This window comes from Mandrillus leucophaeus, unplaced genomic scaffold (assembly GCF_000951045.1).
Source record: "Mandrillus leucophaeus isolate KB7577 unplaced genomic scaffold, Mleu.le_1.0 Scaffold118, whole genome shotgun sequence".
Taxonomy (NCBI): domain Eukaryota; kingdom Metazoa; phylum Chordata; class Mammalia; order Primates; family Cercopithecidae; genus Mandrillus; species Mandrillus leucophaeus.
In genome coordinates, this window is record NW_012100098.1 from 2883663 (window position 1) to 2902654 (window position 18992).

Sequence of the window (18992 nt, forward strand, 5' to 3'; positions counted from 1 at the left end):
ACTCCAGGAATGCAAAAACACAAAAGTCACTACCACTGCGGAGTTTGTTACTTGGCTTGGATACTCACAGATTAACATTTGAAACTTAATTACATCATAAGACTTGTTTACCCCTTTTTTTTTTTTTTTTTTTTTGAGACGGAGTCTCGCTCTGTCGCCCAGGCTGGAGTGCGGTGGCGCGATCTCCACTCACTGCAAGCTCCGCCTCCCGGGTTCACGCCATTCTCCTGCCTCAGCCTCCCCTGTGGCTGGGACTACAGGAGCCCGCCACCGTGCCCGGCTAATTTTTGTATTTTTAGTAGAGACGGGGTTTCACCGTGTTAGTCAGGATGGTCTCAATCTCCTGACCTCGTGATCTGCCCATCTCGGCCTCCCAAAGTGCTGGGATTACAGGCGTGAGCCACCGCGCCCGGCTGTTTCCCCTTCTTTTGCTTTCAAATACTCTTAACTCACTCCCAAGAGAAGTTCGCTTTTGAACTTTTGAATTTTCCTAGGGTTCTGGAAAATTAATTCCACAAGACATTTAAACAACCCATTTCCTTCCTGCACAGTGTCCATGTTGCTAGGGAGACACAAAATCATCCGCTTAGGGTTCAGGAGGACAAGGAAACACTCGTGTGTCACATTTATAAGTAAAAGTCATGCTTTATGTGCCCTTTGTCACAATGCAAAAGTATTTTCAACAGGCTTAGTTTAGGAGATTCCATAATCATAAGCCCAATCAAAATAAGTCTATTGTGTAGCTGGTGTTTCATTCTATGAATTCCAAATGAAAAGTAATGGTAAAAAGTAATCATGTTTGGAAAGGCATTAATAGGAAAAATATCTTCAAAAATTAAAAAAACAGTTTAATGTCCCCTCAAATTAAAGGAGAAATAAAACTATGTCAATTAGTTTTTTCTTTTCTTTTTTTTTTTCTTTTCGAGACAGAGACTCACTCTGCCACCCAGGCTGGAGTTCAGTGGCGCGATCTCGGCTCACTGCAAGCTCTGCCTCCAGGGTTCACGCCATTCTTCTGCCTCAGCCTCCCGAGTAGCTGGGACTACAGGCGCCCGCCACCATGCCCAGCTAATTTTTTGTATTTTTAGTAGAGACAGGGTTTCACCGTGTTAGCCAGGATGGTCTCGATCTCCTAACCTGGTGATCTGCCCACCTTGGCCTCCCAAAGTGCTAGGATTACAGGCGTGAGCCACTGTGCCCGGCCCAATTAGTTTTTTCTTAAAAGTAACATGAATCTTCCTCTCTTTTTACATAAAACCACAGAAAAATGTTTTAAAAGATGTATGAGGCTTTGTTGTTGTTGTTGTTGTTAGGGTCTCACTCTGTTGCCCACACAAATGCAGTGGCAAGATCATGGCTCACTGCTGCCTTGAACTCCTGGGCTCAAGCAATCCTCCCACCTTAACCTCCCGAGCAGCTGGGACTACAGGTGCATGCCACCACGCCCAGCTAATTTTTTTAAAAATTTGTTTGTAGAGATGGGGTCTCACTATGTTGCCCAGGCCAGTCTAAAACTCCTGGCTTCAAGTGATCCTCCCACCTCATGTCCCAGAGTGCTGGGATTACAGGTGTGAACCACTGCACCCAGTCCGTGTTTGAGGCATTTTGTAAAGAGGAGGAAAAATAAAAACAAAAAAATCAAAGAGCAAATTTTGTTGCTGTTTTCTTGTTGTCTAAAGATTCAAGTATTTATTTCTGGAAAGACTAAGGTTTCTCTTTCTTTTTATTAGCACCTAAAGAGACTACTGACTGGCAGCTACAGGAAAGGACATGTGAATTTCCTTCAACCCAGGAATATGAGAATTGGGGTAACCTGGGTTGGAACCAAACCACTTTTATTTTTCCAAAAATAAGAGTTATATAAGTTTTCCTGTTGTATATTAAAACTCCAGAATATTAGAATATTAGCATATTAGAAAACAGTAAACACCACCTCCCTAAAACCAAAATGCCAATTACCCTGTCTCCAGGTTTTAACACAGGTTCATTTTTGGTCCCCAGTTTATTAAGAAGTGTGTAGGCCAACTTTAAACTTCTGCTCCACAACTTTCCTGAAAAAAAAGAAAAAAAAAAAGTCTTACAGAAAAAAACAAAACAGGTCTACCTCAATGAAACAACATTCAGACCATCAGTATAGTCAATGAGACAATGGTCACTACCAAATGATGGGTTAGATGAGTATCATTCACCTCCCAACACACAGTAGGCCTCCCCACAAAAGCTTTATATTCATTCTAGTTTACAAAAGCCAGTCATGCCTTGAAACAGAAATAAAACATCACCAGATGCTCATCCTGGTTTACATAATATTTCAAATTCTTTTCTGAAATAATCTGCATATCCTTAGAAATAATTTGATGTAAACTGATCACACTGAAAGGGAGGAAAACAATATTTTTAATTACAAGACTGAAAATCAGAAGGATACTTCTGTTCTAAGCTTTTTTTTTTTTTTTTTTTTTTTACAAACAAACAAAAAAAAGACAGAGTCTCGCTCTGTTGCCCAGGCTGAAGTGCAGTGGTGTGATCTCGGCTCACTGCAACCTCTGTCTCCCGGGTTAGAGTAATTCTCGCTTCAGCCTCCCAAGTAGCTGGGACTACAGGTGCGTGTCACCACATTTGGCTCATTTTTGTATTTTTAATAGAGACAGGGTTTTGCCATGTTGTCTGGGCTGGTCTCAAATTCCTGGCCTCAGGTGATCCACCTGTCTCAGCCTCCCAAAGTGTTGGGATTACAGGCATGAGCCACCGTGCCCGGCCAGCTTTTTTAAAAATTTACAAATATCTTCAGAAATGTTCTAAGCTTTTTCTGAAAAACCATTCACATAGGTGGTATCAGACACTTGAGGAAACTGCAAAGCAAAAGCATGACTCAAATGACTGAACATTCCATAATGCTGTAATTTAGTGAAAACAAACACTAAAATGGAAATTATCTGTATGAACATGTGGCTGTATTCATAGATGTTAAACAAACATACAAAGATTTGGCCAGCTAAACGCTTTCTTTAAGGGTTATATGAATGAAATGTATATATAGCTTCTGAGGTGAATGTTAAAACAATTTTGGCAAAAACAAAAAATGCTTTTCTTTTCCTATTCCCTCCCCTCCACTACCCTTAGAAATTCTTATTTTAGATTATGAGATAAGCAAAAGGAAAATTATGTTATTTTAAATAGCTATGTTATTTTATATACAATTTATTCAGAGGGGCATCCAAAGTTTAAACTATGTCAACCTGTGTAATTCTTTAAATAAAACCTTGTTTTTCCTCAAAGATTATTTTCTATCTAGGTCTATGGACACTGTGCTCCACTTGCAAAGGAGAAAAGGAATCTGTTTGAATAAACTAGTACAAAATCTCATAGCCCAGGGTTGACCCCATTTTTCCTTGAAGTTATTTTAAAAAGAAAAATTTTAGCTGGTATGCAAAATTAAATGGAAAAGTACTCATTCTTTGTTCATTACAGAATTTTGTGCCTATTGTAATCAAGAAGCAGGATAGAATAAAGATTTAACAAGTAATCAGTTTCAATTGTTAGATAAAACCATCTGATTTTCACCATACATCATTAATACTGACCAAATGTTTTTCTAAAATCCTCTTGTAATGTTAAAACATCTATGGATGTACAAAGTCTCTCTTCTTTTTGCTGCCTTTTAAATATTAGCTGACTTGCAAATATCGCTTTAGCAAATGAAAATATTTGGCAATAGCTTTACTTAGAACTTGGGATCCTTTTAAATTATTGAAAAAAATCTACTGAAACATAATGGCCAGCAACTGCTAAGTATCTAGATAAAAACGCTACCCATGATATTCTGAAGAACTCTCGGAGAGAAGGATCTGGAATCTTGCAGACTCACCATATGTAAGAGTGTAAACTGGTTTCCCTGTCATGTCCAGTGCAGTCAGACAGGAGCATTTTGCTTGAGTGGTACCCCAGCGCTGCAGGGCAGATTCAAGAGCAGGAGGCCAGTTACAGATGACTCCTAAAGGCTCTCCTTTCACAGGGGTCATCTGCCGTCCCTCCGGCTTGGGCTGGTTGGGGTCTGGCTGAGGTACTGCACCAGGAAAAGACCAGTGGGTGAAATGAGTACAAATACCAGTGAACACAACTTAGGTCTCTAATCTCAACTGCATCTTCCTTTTCATTTCATATTTATCTGGTTTAAACTCACTTTGAGAAAGGACATGGTTAGAAATGGTGGTCCACAAACTGGGCCTTAATTCAATTTTCCACTTAAATGTGAAATCATATTCAATATATTCTATGCAATGAACAAATCCTGACCCTGACAAAGGAAATCACTGCATATATAGAATAGCACAAAATATACATTTTTTGTAGCAATTTCACAATTTTTGGCAAATTTGTTTTTAAATCTTTACAGTTTGTGTCCAGTGTGAGACAGCCAGGTTCTACTATACCAGATTATGTTTAATGAGAAAGCATTACACTGTGAGTCAGAAAGCCCAAGTTTACATTGACTTTTTACTAGCATTACCCTAGGCAAATTGATTTACCTGAGCTTGGCTTTCCTCATCTGTAAAATGGAGATAGTAACAGTTATACCTCAGGGTCATTACTTCACTCCAACAGGTAATGGGCATAAACCACAATATCCCATGTCTCCACACCTCTGCACTCATCTCGTATGGCCAATCCCTTTGCCTCCTGGTGAACTCTTCCTCATCATTTTCAGGACTCGGCTGAAACAGCACATTCTCTGGGAACAATTCCCAACTACTCCCTGAGGAGACTATTGCTTCCTTAGTGCTCCCACGTTGCCCTTAGGAAAGCACTGAGGATCCTCAAGGACTCCTTTTAGTGTGCAAGTTTTCCCCCACAAAGGCTGATGGCTTCTTGAGGAAAGGGGTGGCTCTTACTCCCCTTACTGCCTATAGTGTCTAATACTTCAAGGTTGTTCAAAAATGTCAGCTGAATTGAATTTGGGTGTGTGTTTAGGGGGGAGCTAATTATTAACATGCTTATTCCAGAGATTGGGCGTGAATATTTCATATCCTTTTACAGATAAAACAAAAATCCTCTTAATTTTTCTAAAATGAACAAGCATTATTCAAACAATAAAAATCAAAAAAAGAATCCTACATTTTGTTTTCTCCCCGAGACAGAGTCTTGCTCTGTTGCCCAAGCTGGAGTGCAGAGGAGCAATCTTGGCTCACTGCAACCTCTGCCTCCTGGGTTCAAGCAATTCTCCTGCCTCAGTCTCCCAAGTAGCTGGGATTATAAGTGCCCGCCACCACGCCTGGCTACTTTTTGTATTTTTAGCAGACGGGGTTTCACCATGTTGGCCAGGCTGGTCTGGAACTCCTGACCTTAGGTGATCCACTCGCCTCGGCCTCCCAGAGTGCTGGGATTACAGGTGTGAGTCACTGCACCCGGTCAAATCCTGCATTTTCGTAGCAGGAAAGATAATTTACACATGCAACAAAAAGTCAAGTATTTACTGAGTGCCAATTATGTTCACAGGATATGATAAACATTGAGAAAATAAATGCTGCACACATAATTCTTTGAACAAACATTATGCCTAGTAAGTGCCTGGTGTAAGGAATATGGAATCTGAGTTCTTGTGGAGTATCTAGAGTGCACCAGGGGACACAAACACACAGACTCAGCGCTAAGGCTAGGAAAACATGAGCAGTGCGTGACAGACGCATGGACAAGGAGGGCAGAAGTGGGGCACGTCTCCACCTGGAGGAGGAAATGTCTGAGCTGAGTCTTAAAGGATGAGCAGGAATTAGCCAGGTGAACAAGAGAGGAGAAAAGAGGCACGAAAGGGAGAAGGGACAGAATGAGCAACAAATCTTAGATGGGCAAATGAAATATGAAATAAATGATATTTTATATAGCTCAATGACAAATCTGGGGATTGTACTTAAGATGCCTTGATTCATTTTTCTACTAACATAAAATTCATGAAATAGTTTCACTCCTCAATTTGCTGCCTTAGGGTAAATAATAAATGTTTCAACTGTCCTTCTGCTTTGTATATTCCCAGACCCTAAACCACCAGATTAACTAAAAAAAAAAAAAAAAAACGAGTGTTTCTAAATAAGTATTTTATTTGTTTGGCCAGACTATGTATAGAGTAGGCATTGTTTCTGGCCATGAAAGCTGACATTATCACCACTGTCCATTAGGCTTCAATGCAGATTCTGGGGCATGCTCTTTCAGATTTCCAAAGACATACTGGTATTTTTCTTTTCCAAATGTAACAATTACTCAAACAAGCAACTACTGCCTATTTATATTGGTAATTAATGGAAAGTTGTTAGTTCTAATCTGCCAATGCAATTTTTTCAGGTAAGATTCCTGTTAAACCCTGACCTTCATGTGCCTGGTCAATACCAATGCTAGAAACACTGGAGAGGCTTTTGCTGGCATGGGCATCTTGAACATCAGTACATCATGAAAGACATCCACCATTCAATGAGTTTAGTGATTCCTAAAGAAACATATACTCATCTTAACCTCATATGTCAGGTTGCTTTCTGTGGCATAAATTGGGCTAAGACCAGATCTAGTCTACCAATGTACCTAATTCTATTAACAAGCTGATGTGATCAAAATCTATTACTATTAGTCTCAGGACATAAAAACAGACTACAAAGCTACCAAGGCTTAGCTCTTTCAACAAAAGCTTTTCTTAGGTAGATCTATTTGTCTAGATCTATTGTCATCATTCTATACTTATCAAATGGCCATTCTCATTTTATCCATACTCACACCCATTCCCCTTCCCTATTAAATCCTAGATATATGATTTCATCCATAATTTAAAAATTACTGAATGAATAAATCACTGTTACACTTCTTCTGTGAAGCCTTTCCTAACCCAGATGGAACTGATTTCTTCCCTTCTCAGAAGTGCTTATATTGGCTGATAGATACTTAATACTTAGCTATTCACATGGATATATTTTAGCACCTGTCTAAACTGTAAACATGAAGGAAATAACTGTATTTTTATAAATCTTTGAAACTTTTCACCATCGAACACGCCGTCTTGTAGAAAGCAGAAATATATGTAGCGATTGGTTGATTCATAAAAGGACCACATTATATGAAAAAAAGAGTAGGCAAACTTTTGAGGTTGAATTTGATATCCACATCCAAGAAAATGCCAAATATAAATAACTCATAAAATCATGCATTTGGGATAGTTCCTAATTTCAAAGAGTTTATTTCCAAAGACAGTTATATGTTTCATGGTTATCTCTTTGCCTTTCTTCCCTCTTCCTCCCTCCCTCCTTCATTTTCATCTAAGATCTAAAATACAGATGATCATTAGGGAAAAAAGAGCAGAGAATGATTAACTCTTTGAACCAAGAATTGTGTCTTGTTCATTCTTTAATCCTATAGTACCTGACACATAGTAACTGCTTAAGATAAATTTATTTAATGAATATATGTTTTTGGTATTTTTACTACTACCTTCCACAATTTCTTCAGAGTCATCTACAAAAAATTCTTTTAAGGGAGGCCTTTTGGGTCGTTTCAGAGTGTTCAGAAGCTGCTGGATTTTTGTAGATACTCTGCTACTGACAGGAACACCTGTAAGGGAAAAAATGGTAAGTTAAAATTCGTTGACTGTAAGGATATTTTAGTTCCTCAGTTCCCTCAGGAGCTTTCATTTCTAAGGCCATTTGGCCTTTGTCCACAGTTTCCTTCTCTTTCGAGGAGACCAAATATGCACACAATAAGTTTTATGACAATAGAGAACAAATATGGTACTATTATTAATACATGGCTTAAGGATTTCACCTAATCTTCCTTTTCTGTTATTCTTTTTTTTTTTTTTTTTTTTTTGAGATGGAGTCTCACTCTGTCTCCCCAGGCTGGAGTGCAGTGGCATGATCTCTGCTCACTGCGAGCTCTGCCTAATTTTTTGTATTTTTAGTAGAGATGCGGTTTCACCACGTTAGCCAGGATGGTCTCGATCTCCTGACCTCACGATCCACCTGCCTCGGCCTCCCAAAGTGCTGGGATTACAGGCGTAAGCCACTGCGCCCGGCCCTCTGTTATTCTTTTCTTTTTCCACATTCCGGTTTTTGTTCAAAGTATCTTCTGGAAGTATCCACTAAGTTCGATTAAGTGGCAATACTGCCACTGTGCAGATGATGGAAAAAAGGTACCCAGGATTAGTTATTAGTGGGCCAAGTACAGTGTAGTTCTGCAACTGCTGGGCTAGTTAGGAGCTATTGTTCATAATTTGAATTTTTCTAGTTTAGTTTACACAACAATTGAGCTACCAAAAACAACTCCTTACCATCAGCTGTATCCATAAGGCTGGACCTGTTGGATCCTTTGTGCATGCCTTTAACTATCCCCGAGGGGGGCAGGTCAATGTTTGCTGGGCGAATTGAGGAAGATGAGGAGGAGGAAGAGGTAGTTGTAGTGACATCAGGAGGAGCAGAGAAATTCTCTGAGAGGAGTAAACAAAATTTAGACTTATATTAGCAGCAAAACTAAGAACCTTTAAATCTTTGGGGTTTTGTTTTTTAACAAGGAAGAAAAGTACATAAATGGGGGTACTGGCTCTTGTAAAACAACCTTTAAAAATCAGATTCTACTAGGAAGACACAAAGGGAGAACAATAAGTAAAGTCAGGGTATATCAGCTTTACAAAATTATTATTTTGTAAGACTTGAGTAGCCTTAGTAAGATCAAATCACACATTCAGTGTTTCTCAAAACATCATTTTCTACACAGAAAGGCTGGTAGAAATCCAGTGTTATAGAATAATCATAATAAAACTTGCAGGGACCTCAAAATGGAACCAAATAAGATCATAACTGGCTACTAATATTGTAGTCTCTTGAACATTTCTTGATGATAGTTTATCTAGAATGTTTCCCCTTCTACCAAAGACCAAACTCATATCTTGAAAGTGGGTCAGACTGCACAAGTTTCCAGATGAAAAAAAAACCTAGATAAAGTTCACTTTTAACTTTTATACAATAATCCATAGGTAATTTGGATCTCCTTGACAGACAAGGTTCTTCCCTTGCTCCAAGTAGAGACTAAATAGTGTTATTCTACTCTACTGCACATAGGGATTCTTTTTATTTTTGAGACAGGGTCTCTCACTGTTGCCCAGCCAGGAATGCAGTGGTGCAATCACAGCTCACTACAGCCTCAACCTCCTGGGCTCAAGTGAGCCTCCCACCTCAGCCTCCCAAGTACGGGGACCACAGGTTCACACCACCACACCCAGCTAATACTTGTATTTTTAGTAGAGATGGAGTCTTGCCATGCTGCCGAGGCTGGTCTCGAACTCCTGGGCTCAAGCGATCCTCCCACCAATGCCTCCCAAAGTGCTGGGATTACAGGCATGTGCCACCACACCAGGTCTCAAGATTCTTAATATGGAGAAACTGAATGATTTTTGTAAACTGGAAAAGATCCCTGTGCAACAGGGGCATGTAACAACAACAAAAAACACCACATAGTTTTTAGTGGCTTTTTGTGATTCTTGTAAGTCATATATTTTCCTCCCTCTAATTTCCTTCTTCTTACTTCTCCAGATGTTTTCTTCTAAGTTTTTTGTACAACTAAAAAAGGGAAAAAGCATAATATAAACAATTTCTAAAATAGATTTGGGGGTAAGGTCTCTATGCCCCTTAAGTCTATAATTACTAGTCGAATAGTCTTTAAAGTTTTAAGTATACTAACATATATTCTAGTATACCTTTCTGTAGGATAATGTGGTAACAAAAAGCATTAAAACAGACATTTTTATTTGGTCCAGCAATTCAAACTTATAGGAATACAACCTAAGGAAATAATCAGACAAATGCACAAAGTTGTGTGTTCCAGCATGTTCAATCCAACAGTTTTTATAACAGCAAAAAATTGGATACTATTTAATAGAGGAACAGCCAAATAAACCAGGGCAGACAGTCACACAATAGTGTATACTGAAACCATAAAAATAATAGTGTAATGGTAATGATATAAAAGATGTTCATCACATACTGCTAAGAAAAGCAGGCTATTAACATTATGTTTAGGACAGTTCATTTTTGTAAAGTCAAAACCAAAATCTTACATATGTAAGTAAAATCTAGAAGAATATACACTACAGTAACAACACTAAAGTATTACCCATGGGAGGTAGGATTATAGTTATTTTACTTTTCTTTTACTTATATTTTTGAATTTTTCTATTAGGAACATTAATTACTACTGTTAAGACAAACATCCAAAAAGCAATAATGTGGATAAAATGGTTTCTGTGAGTAACTGAACCAATCACTTTTCACAGAGTAGTAGAAGCAATTAAAAATATAAGGTTGGATGAAACCTCTTGTTAACAAAAATTCAGGTAAAAGTTAACTGGGTATTAGGATAATATATTTAACAAGTAATAATGGTCTTTTTTAGACAGATGTGGAAATAAAACCTCAGTAACCATGGCTCTGTTGCTCCACGACTGGAGAGGCGGTGAATACGCAAATCTTTGTAGCTGCTTCAGGAAGCTCAGGAAATGGCAGGGCAGGGCAGGGCAGGGCAGAGCTAAGCGTGCAGGACAAGTCATCAGCTGTTGGCATGTGGGTTTCTAAGGAGGGCAATCATACCCTCAAGGTAGCTATTTCTTTAAAAATTATAGTCTTGAATTGAAATTTTTCCAAGTCTTTCTTTTTTTAGAAATCAGTTAACAGAATAAAGATATATTAGGTGATACAGACAGGTCACTAAGATGAAAATTAAGACACCAAACTGCACTGATTGCCGAGAAAAAAAGGCAAAGATATCACAGACACATAATGTTAACACATATTACTTGATGTAATTTGTAACAACCAATTAAGCAAAAACAGATCTGAGCTGTACCTTTATCTGCAGATGTCACAACTCTTTAAAAAACACACACACACAAAACATAAAGCAGGAGCAAGCAAAAGCTACACTCTATACAGTAGCATCTGCAGTGTATCGATAGCAGCTCACAGGGTACCAATATCCTCAGCCTGCACACTTCAGTGTAGCAATATCACAGCAGCAAGGACAACAAATCCAGTCAAGACAAAAGGCCTCACTGATATTGGTTCAGCATAGATTTTGCTCAGGTTTAGTGTTTTTGGTTTAACAGAATATAGATAACAATCCTGGGAAAAATCTAAGATGTTACATATTTTAACCTTTGAATAGATTGAATATTGTTCAGCTGGGATAATTCCACACTGAGACTGGTGTTATATCTTGCAGCTTGAGTATTGCTTATGGAAATAGCTATGGCTTCAGGTGGGCAAAACTACGCACCAATAATCCAGGTGATACCTATTATTCCTGTGACAAATGTATTGCTGGTGTTTCCTTCTTTGCCTCATTAACTGTCATGTTCTCTCTAATTCTTTTTTTTAGGCCGTACTGAAAAACCTAACACAAACCATAAACTATTTCCTGGATACTGGGAGCCAAATGGAATGTAATTTAGACTTCTTGGGTAGATCCAGCTCCTACCTATTCGAGTATTGGCAAATACATCAGCTAGAGACCCACTGGTTCCTTTGACCTCTCCGTGGGACAGCGTAGAAGACGCGGATGAAGAAGTGGACGATCCCTGAATTGAACGGTTGATCCAGGACTCAGCATTCTGTAAGCTCTGTTGCAAGGCAGCAGAGAGCGCAGCTTGGCGTCTCAGAGAGCCCTCATCCTCAGAGGCCGAAGATGTGTCTGTGTGGAATTAGAAAAAAAGAAGTTCTCGATCCTACCTAGAACAGAGACTTTTCAGTTTTTGCTCATTGGTCACACATTCAGTTTCGACACCAGCAAAACATTCTCATTCTTAAGGTAGATTAATATGTAAAGTTTCTCAGGAATCTCAAGGAAACGTCTATGGACCAAAGCCTACAAAAATAAAATAGCCTAACCCCACAGGTAATTTTTAATTGTTTTCTTTTAAACTCTTTCAAAACATTTAAACTTCATTCCCTGCTTTTCTGCTGTAAGCTTAATCAGTATCTAAATTTTTCTAGTCCATCTACTTATGTTCAAATAATACTGAAGTACTTATATGTCTTCCTGAATCTCTACTTGTGATATGATGCTACATTGATTTTGACAAAGTATTTATTCGTCTCTAAGGAAATGATCTTGACAGGGAGACATAAAAACTTAATTCTTGCTAAAAATGTATGTCTCAGGTCGGGCATGGTGGCTCATGCCTGTAATCCCAGCACTTTGGGAGGCTGAGGCAGGCAGATCACCTGAGGTCAGGAGTTCGAGACCAGCCTGGCCAACAAGGTGAAACCCCATCTCTATTAAAAATACAAAAAATTAGCCAGGCACAGTGGTGAGTGCCTGTAATCCCAGCTACTTGGGAGGCTGAAGCAGGAGAATTGTTTGAACCTCGGAGGCAGAGGTTTCGGTGAGCCACGATTGCACCACCGCACTCTAGCCTGGGCAACAGAGCGAGACTCCATCTCAAAAACAAAAAACAAAAAACAAAAAACAAAAAACATATGTGCCAAACAGTGAGCTAGGTGCTGGGGAATGAAGTGGTGTAAACAATCCTTAGCCTGGAGGTATTCATGGCCTTAGTAGAAAAGGCAGCCAGTCAGGGGGCATAGGTAAGCTTTCCATGCATGACAGGAAAACGCACAGCATCAGGATTTCTTTCCTTAATTTTCAGCTGGAGAAGAATTGTGAGAAATCCACCGATGTCTGTATTCAGTTTGGCTCTGACTTCAGGAAAATAGGCCTAAATTAGAAAAGCGTGCGGGGGGATGGGAAACTCAACCAAATACAGGGAAGCAAAAGCCAGGGAAAACAGAAGTCAGGAATTTATTCCAGGGTTGTAAGCTTATGAAGCACACAGTTAAAGAGGGCATTTGGTCTAATGTGAGATAAATCTTTCTAAATGATTTCTGGGTGTTATGATTTACAATTTGTGGATTGAATTTCATTCAGTTTTTAAAAATTAAACATTCTGTGGTTAGTACTGCAGAATCCTTTCCTCTAACTCAGGTGACACCGTAGGTTCATGTTCTGCTTTGGTTCAAAGAGCCAAACACATAACTAATGGGGCTGGAAAACTGCTGACACCTCACAATGAGAACCTGAACCACAAAAAACTCATCTAATCCAGAAGTCAAATTCTGCAGGCGCAGAGCAAGAGAGAAAGTTAAAATAATGGGCTGGATGCAGTGGCTCAGGCCTGTAATCCCAGTACTTTGGGAGGCCAAGGTGGATGGATCACTTGAGGTCAGGAGTTCAAGACCAGCCTGGCCAACATGGTGAAACCCCCATCTTTACTAAAAATACAAAAATTAGCCGGGCATGGTGGTGTGCACCTGTAATCCCAGCTACTCGGGAGGCTAAAGCACACGAGAATCACTTGAGCCCAGGAGGCAGAGGTTGCAGTGAGTAGAGATAGCACCACTGCCCTACAGCCTGGGAGGCAGAGTGAGAGTCCATCTCAAAAACAAAAAAAACCCAGAGAGTTATATAATGACTATGCCCTTGCTTCTTGTTCTGTACTACCTCCAACTTATTATTTCATATTGAGGGAGGTCTGAGGCCTGAGACGGATTGTTTTTGCTTTTTAAAAAGTACTAATCACAACATGTGCCAGGAACTATGTCAAGTCCTGGGGGTTTGAAGTGTATGAGTGCTTATGACACAGTAAGTGCCCTAAAAAGGCTTACAGGAGACACAGAAGCCCACAGATAATTTCAAAAGATAAAACAGATGCTAAGAAATGGGAGTTATCAAAGCATTTCACAGGATGGGGACCAACCTGAGTCAGGGATTTCAAGTACTTCTTTGTACATAGACCAAAGACTTTAAAGAGTAAGGCAAAAAAATGAGGGTGGAGAGATAAACAGTGACCAGATCCCAAAGAGATAAAGTGATGAGGTCCATAAAGAAGAATGAGATCTAACATGTAAAAGGGGGGTGATTAAAAGAAAATTTCAAGAAAAAAAGAAATAATCGTATCTGTAACCCTTTAAGGAAAAGCATTTTGTGTAATTTGCAGAAAATATTCTAACATTTCAACTGTACCCCGGGAGGCAAATGTTCCTGTCTCAGCAAACATGTTTTAAAAAAAAAAAGGGAGGAAGTCGGGATAGGGCCCACAGGACAGGTGAATTTGACCTTAAGAATAAAGTATTTTCAAGGTAACTTATCTCAAGATTCCACAATCTCCATTGGATTTGCAGGCTGCTTTTACTGTATCATGTATTTTAATTTGTTTAAGTTTAAAATCAGAATAACCCAATTTTCAAAAGACAGTAAAACCAGTATTTTCATGATTAGGTTTATGTAAAATTGGTTTCATTATGTTTCTTTTTTTTTTAAATTTTTTAATTTTTAAATTTTTTTGAGAGGGAGTCTTACTCTGTTGCCCAGGCTGGAGTGCAGTGGCATGATCTCGGCTCACTGCAAGCTCTGCCTCCTGGGTTCACACCATTCTCCTGCCTCAGCCTCCCAAGTAGCTGGGGCTACAGGTGCCCACCACCACACCTGGCTAATTTTTTCTATTTTTAGTAGAGACGAGGTTTCACCGTGTTAGCCAGGATGGTCTCAATCTCCTGACCTCGTGATCCGCCCACCTCGGCCTTCCAAAGTGCTGGGATTACAGGCATGAGCCACTGCGCCCGGCCTTCATTATGTTTCTATATTGGATCAATCATGCAATTAGGTATATTGTTTCAATTCAATTACCCTGTTTGTCTGCTAGTCCTCAGTGTTTAATGACTTACAACTATGGGGCAGCTTAGCATAGTGGAAAAAACATGGCTTTGGTATCAAGTCTTCCATTCAAAGTCTGGGATGCACCTCTTACTAGCTATGTGACTTGGGGATAAAATTACCCATCTGAGAAGACTGTTTGCTTGTTTGTCCATTTGACAAACACACTAAGCACTACATCAGTTGGTAGGAATAAAAAGTTGGGCAAGAAGACATAGTCCCTACTCTTACGGGACTGAGATGAGTTAGAGGAATCAAGGCAGCCACCCAAGGAAGTAAGACCTAACCCAAGGCCTAATGGGTAAGTAGGAATTAGTTATGAAAGGTAGGGAAAGTACAGGGTCAGGTAGAGGGGGCTGCACGTGAGAAAGCTTAGAAGGGACAGAAAACTTTTTGAAGATATTAAAGAAACAGAGACTAGCCAGAGCACAGGATGCAAGACTGATAGTCATGGTGATGAGACCGGACAAGTAAGGCAGCACTGGGCCACCAAGGGCCTTGTAAGACAAGCTAAGGAAACTTGCCTTTTTCCTAACCGTAGCTGGGAGACCATGAACAAAGACACTGTACAGAAAGCATACATAGTAGTGCCAGCCCATAGCACCTGGCCAATAAACATTAATGCCCCTTCTAATCCCCAGGAGAATGGTTAAAAGGAGTGTGTATTTCTTTTTGATTTGGAACAACCTGAAATTCTTCCTAAGAGTAATTTAAATGGCTAATTTCTTCCTATAAACATGAAAGGAAAGATGGCAGAAACTGACTAACAGTTGGCAGAAGAAAATAATACCAAATCACGCCACCTGAGAAATGAGGTGCTTACTATGACTAAGTCACCCTATGGCCACAGAGAAGAAACTAGCTGGGTAAAGTTAAAAGATGATCATGTGGTGAAGCCTACATAAAATGTAGCACTGCTCTGAGATTGTATCTTTTTAAAAATCAAAACAAGTTCCCTTAAATATTACTATTTTAAAAGCAATTTGTCACCCAGGAAATTGTTATGAATTTGTAGAAATCTGGGCAAAATTAAATTAATAGAAATTTATCATTTTCTTACTGATTCTGCTCTGATTAAAAATAAACTCATGACTGGTATCACTTATAAATAAAACATCTCCCCTAAGCTCTTATATATAACGAATACACAATAGAAAACACTTCTGAAAACATAGTTTGCCTTTCAGTTTATAATCTGCTGTGATTTTAACAAGGCACCATTGAATACTGGTCACCAGAAGCCTACAGTCCATTTATAACCAATTAGTAAACATATAAACAATTAGCATGTTGGCCAGGTGCACTGGCTCACACCTGCAATCCCAAGCAGTTTGGGAGGTTGAGGCGGATGATTCCTTGAGCTCAGGAGTTTGAGACCAGCCTGGGCAACACTACAAAACCCTGTCTCTACAAAAAATACAAAACTTAGCTAAGTATGGTGGCGTGTGCCTGTAGTCTCAGTTACTTGAGAGGATAGCCTGAGCCCAGGAAGCAGAAGTTGTACTGAGCCACAATTGTGCCACTGCACTCCAGTCTGGGCAACAGAGCCAGACCCTGTCTCAATCAATCAATCAGTCAATAAACAAAAACATTTAGCTTGCTGATTTTAAGGGAAGAAAAGTGCTAAATTTGCTAAGTACTTTTTTTTTTTTTTTTTTTTTTTTTTGAGACAAGGTCTTGCTCTGGTCCCCAGGCTGGAATGCAGTGGTGCAATCCCAGCTCACTGCAGCCCTGCCCTCCCAAGTGATCCTCTTACCCCAGCCTCCTGAGTAACTGGGACTACAGGCAGGCAATACCATGCCCAGCTAATGTTTTGTATTTTTTTGTAGAGAGAACATTATGCCATGTTGCCCAGGCTGTTCTTGAACTCCTGGACTCAAGGGATTCTCCCAACTCAGCCTCCCAAAGTGCTGGGATTATAGGCATGAACCACCATGCCCAGCCTACTAACTTCTTAGCTGCTGTAGCACTCTTCTTCCTCAGCCATGTGTTCTTTGAACAAAGAACAGGAAATGGCTCTGTTCTTTTAGAAAATATATTATCTAAAAATGTTTATTTAAAAAAAATTTAAACACTATACTGTTTATCCATTCCACTCCTGTGTATTTACTCAAGAGAAATGAAAGCATATATTTATACAAAGACTTGTACATGAATGTTCATAAGGACTTTATTTGTAATAGCTACAAATGAGAAACAACCCAAATGTCCATCAACAAAGGATTATATAAACAAATTATAGTATATCCTACAGCAATAATAAGGAATGATCCACTCTTGTCATCTACACAACATGAATGACTCTCAAAATAATTATACAGAGTGAAAGAAGCCAGGCATCCACATCCCCTGCAAAGTAAGTAAGACTGTATGGTTCTATTTGTATAAAGTTCAAGAATATGCAAACTAATGTACAGTGGCAGGAAACAGATCAATGTTTACCTGGGGACGGAAAAAGGTGGGGGAGAGATTATGAGGAAATCTAGGAGGAAGAGGATAATAGGGGAGAGGAATGATGGAATTTTTTTTTTTTTTTAAACAGGGTCTTGCTCTGTTGCTCAGGCTGAAGTACAGTGGTGCGATTATGGCTCACTGAAGTCTTGACATCCTGGGCTCAGGCGATCCTCCCGCCTCAGCCTCCCAAGTATCTAGGACTACAGGTGGCGTGTGCCTGTAGGCCCAGCTACTCGGGAGGCTGAGGCGGGAGGATCGCCTGAGCCCAGAAAATCTAGGCTGCGGTAAGCTATGATCGTGTCACTGCACTCCAGTCTGAGCAACAGAGCGAGATCCCATCTCAAAAACAAAAAGATTCATGAGGGTGAAAATATGCCTTGGCGACAGGACAGTAACATCTAAGAGCCGGTCCACCTGAGGGATATTATGTAAATTGGACAAACTCCTAGAAAGACAGTACCTGCTACTAAGTTCCTACAACTGGGTTCATATATCAAGATTAGGCCCACACTGTAGCTTAGAATGGCAGGTAAGTCAAGACTCACTGAAATGAAGAACTCATTCTAATAACCACTACAATATTTGTCACCTGAACTAGGCCAGGAAATGGGAGGTGACTGCCAAGTAGGAACTTCAAAGAATAAATAAATAAAACCACCACCAGGACAATAATATATGATCTAGAACCCATGGAAAGAAGTGTGCACGTGTGTTTCGGTGGGATGAGGTACTGTCAGGCAGAAGAGTGTCATTTTATCTCTCCTTGGTGGATTAGGGGAGTTTAGGACTTCCAGAAATACCTTCAAGAAAGGCAAAGGAAGTTTCTATGTAGACAAGGGAAAAATTTGAAGCTAAAGAAGGAAAATCTTTAGAGACCCAAGAAGGCAGCCTAGGAATAAAAGCACATGAACATTGCAGAACACTTCCCAAAATATGACAACAAAAAAAGAATATACAGAAAAGATGATCAAAAAGTTAGTTCTGGAAGCAGGGCCAACCAGAACCTACCCTGAGCTACAAATTCTGAGCAGCTTAATCAAACACTATACCTAACCGGAGCAGGTAACTGATTCAGCAGACAAGGGTTAGGGGGACTTTCAGAACTACCTCAGATATTTCTGGCATTCCATAACAATCTGTCTGTGTGTATAGAGAGCTGGCTAGGGACTGAAAAATTGGTCTGAGAGCTAAGTGGCAAGAGGTCCATGAGTTACCTGACTAGCTGAGATACTTCTGAGAGAAGGAGCACTCACTATTAGTAACTACTCCAGGGCACTCTACCACAATGAATCTCCAAACACTGTTTCTCTAAGTATCTTCCCATATCTATGAAAAAAAAAAAAAAAAACAGTTTACAAAACTAATTGTTATTGAAAATATTGAGGTAAAAAGAAATTTGTTTTCATTTACTGCCTATTTGAAAGCTAAATCAAATATGCAGCAATTGTTAGAGCTCCACAATTAACCAGAAAATCTTTACTTGAGGACAGGACAGAATGAGAGGCAATATGCCAAGTGACCTAGGAAATGGGCTTTCAAAGTCAGGCTGCTCTAGACTGTAATCTCAGCTCTGCCACTGATAGGTGTTGAGCAAATCAGAGCTCAGGGTCTTAATCGTGGTGTCTGGTGCTTTCTTTCCACTCTCACTCACGGTAGATTATTTCTACAGTGGTTTTATCTATTAGCTCCCATTCAGTGGATCTTTCTCTGTGGAAACCCTAAGCCCCACCCCCCACGGAGTCTATCCTTTCAGAGATCATTTGTGCCCAGGGTTGTCATCAGCCTAAAGCCACATTTTAATTTTAGTT

General features: G+C 39.6%; 1 protein-coding gene across 1 annotated transcript in view; it reads right to left on the reverse strand.

The window, feature by feature from the left end:
* DIP2B (DIP2 disco-interacting protein 2 homolog B (Drosophila)) overlaps positions 1-18992 on the reverse strand; it is a 159906-nt gene that overhangs the window by 85130 nt on the left and 55784 nt on the right. The window contains exons 4-7 of the mRNA XM_011964405.1: positions 8300-8455; positions 7465-7584; positions 3869-4066; positions 1960-2051 (exon numbers count right to left, since the gene is read on the reverse strand). Of these exons, the coding sequence (XP_011819795.1) occupies positions 1960-2051; positions 3869-4066; positions 7465-7584; positions 8300-8455 (566 nt within the window). The remainder of the gene's footprint in view (positions 1-1959; positions 2052-3868; positions 4067-7464; positions 7585-8299; positions 8456-18992) is intronic.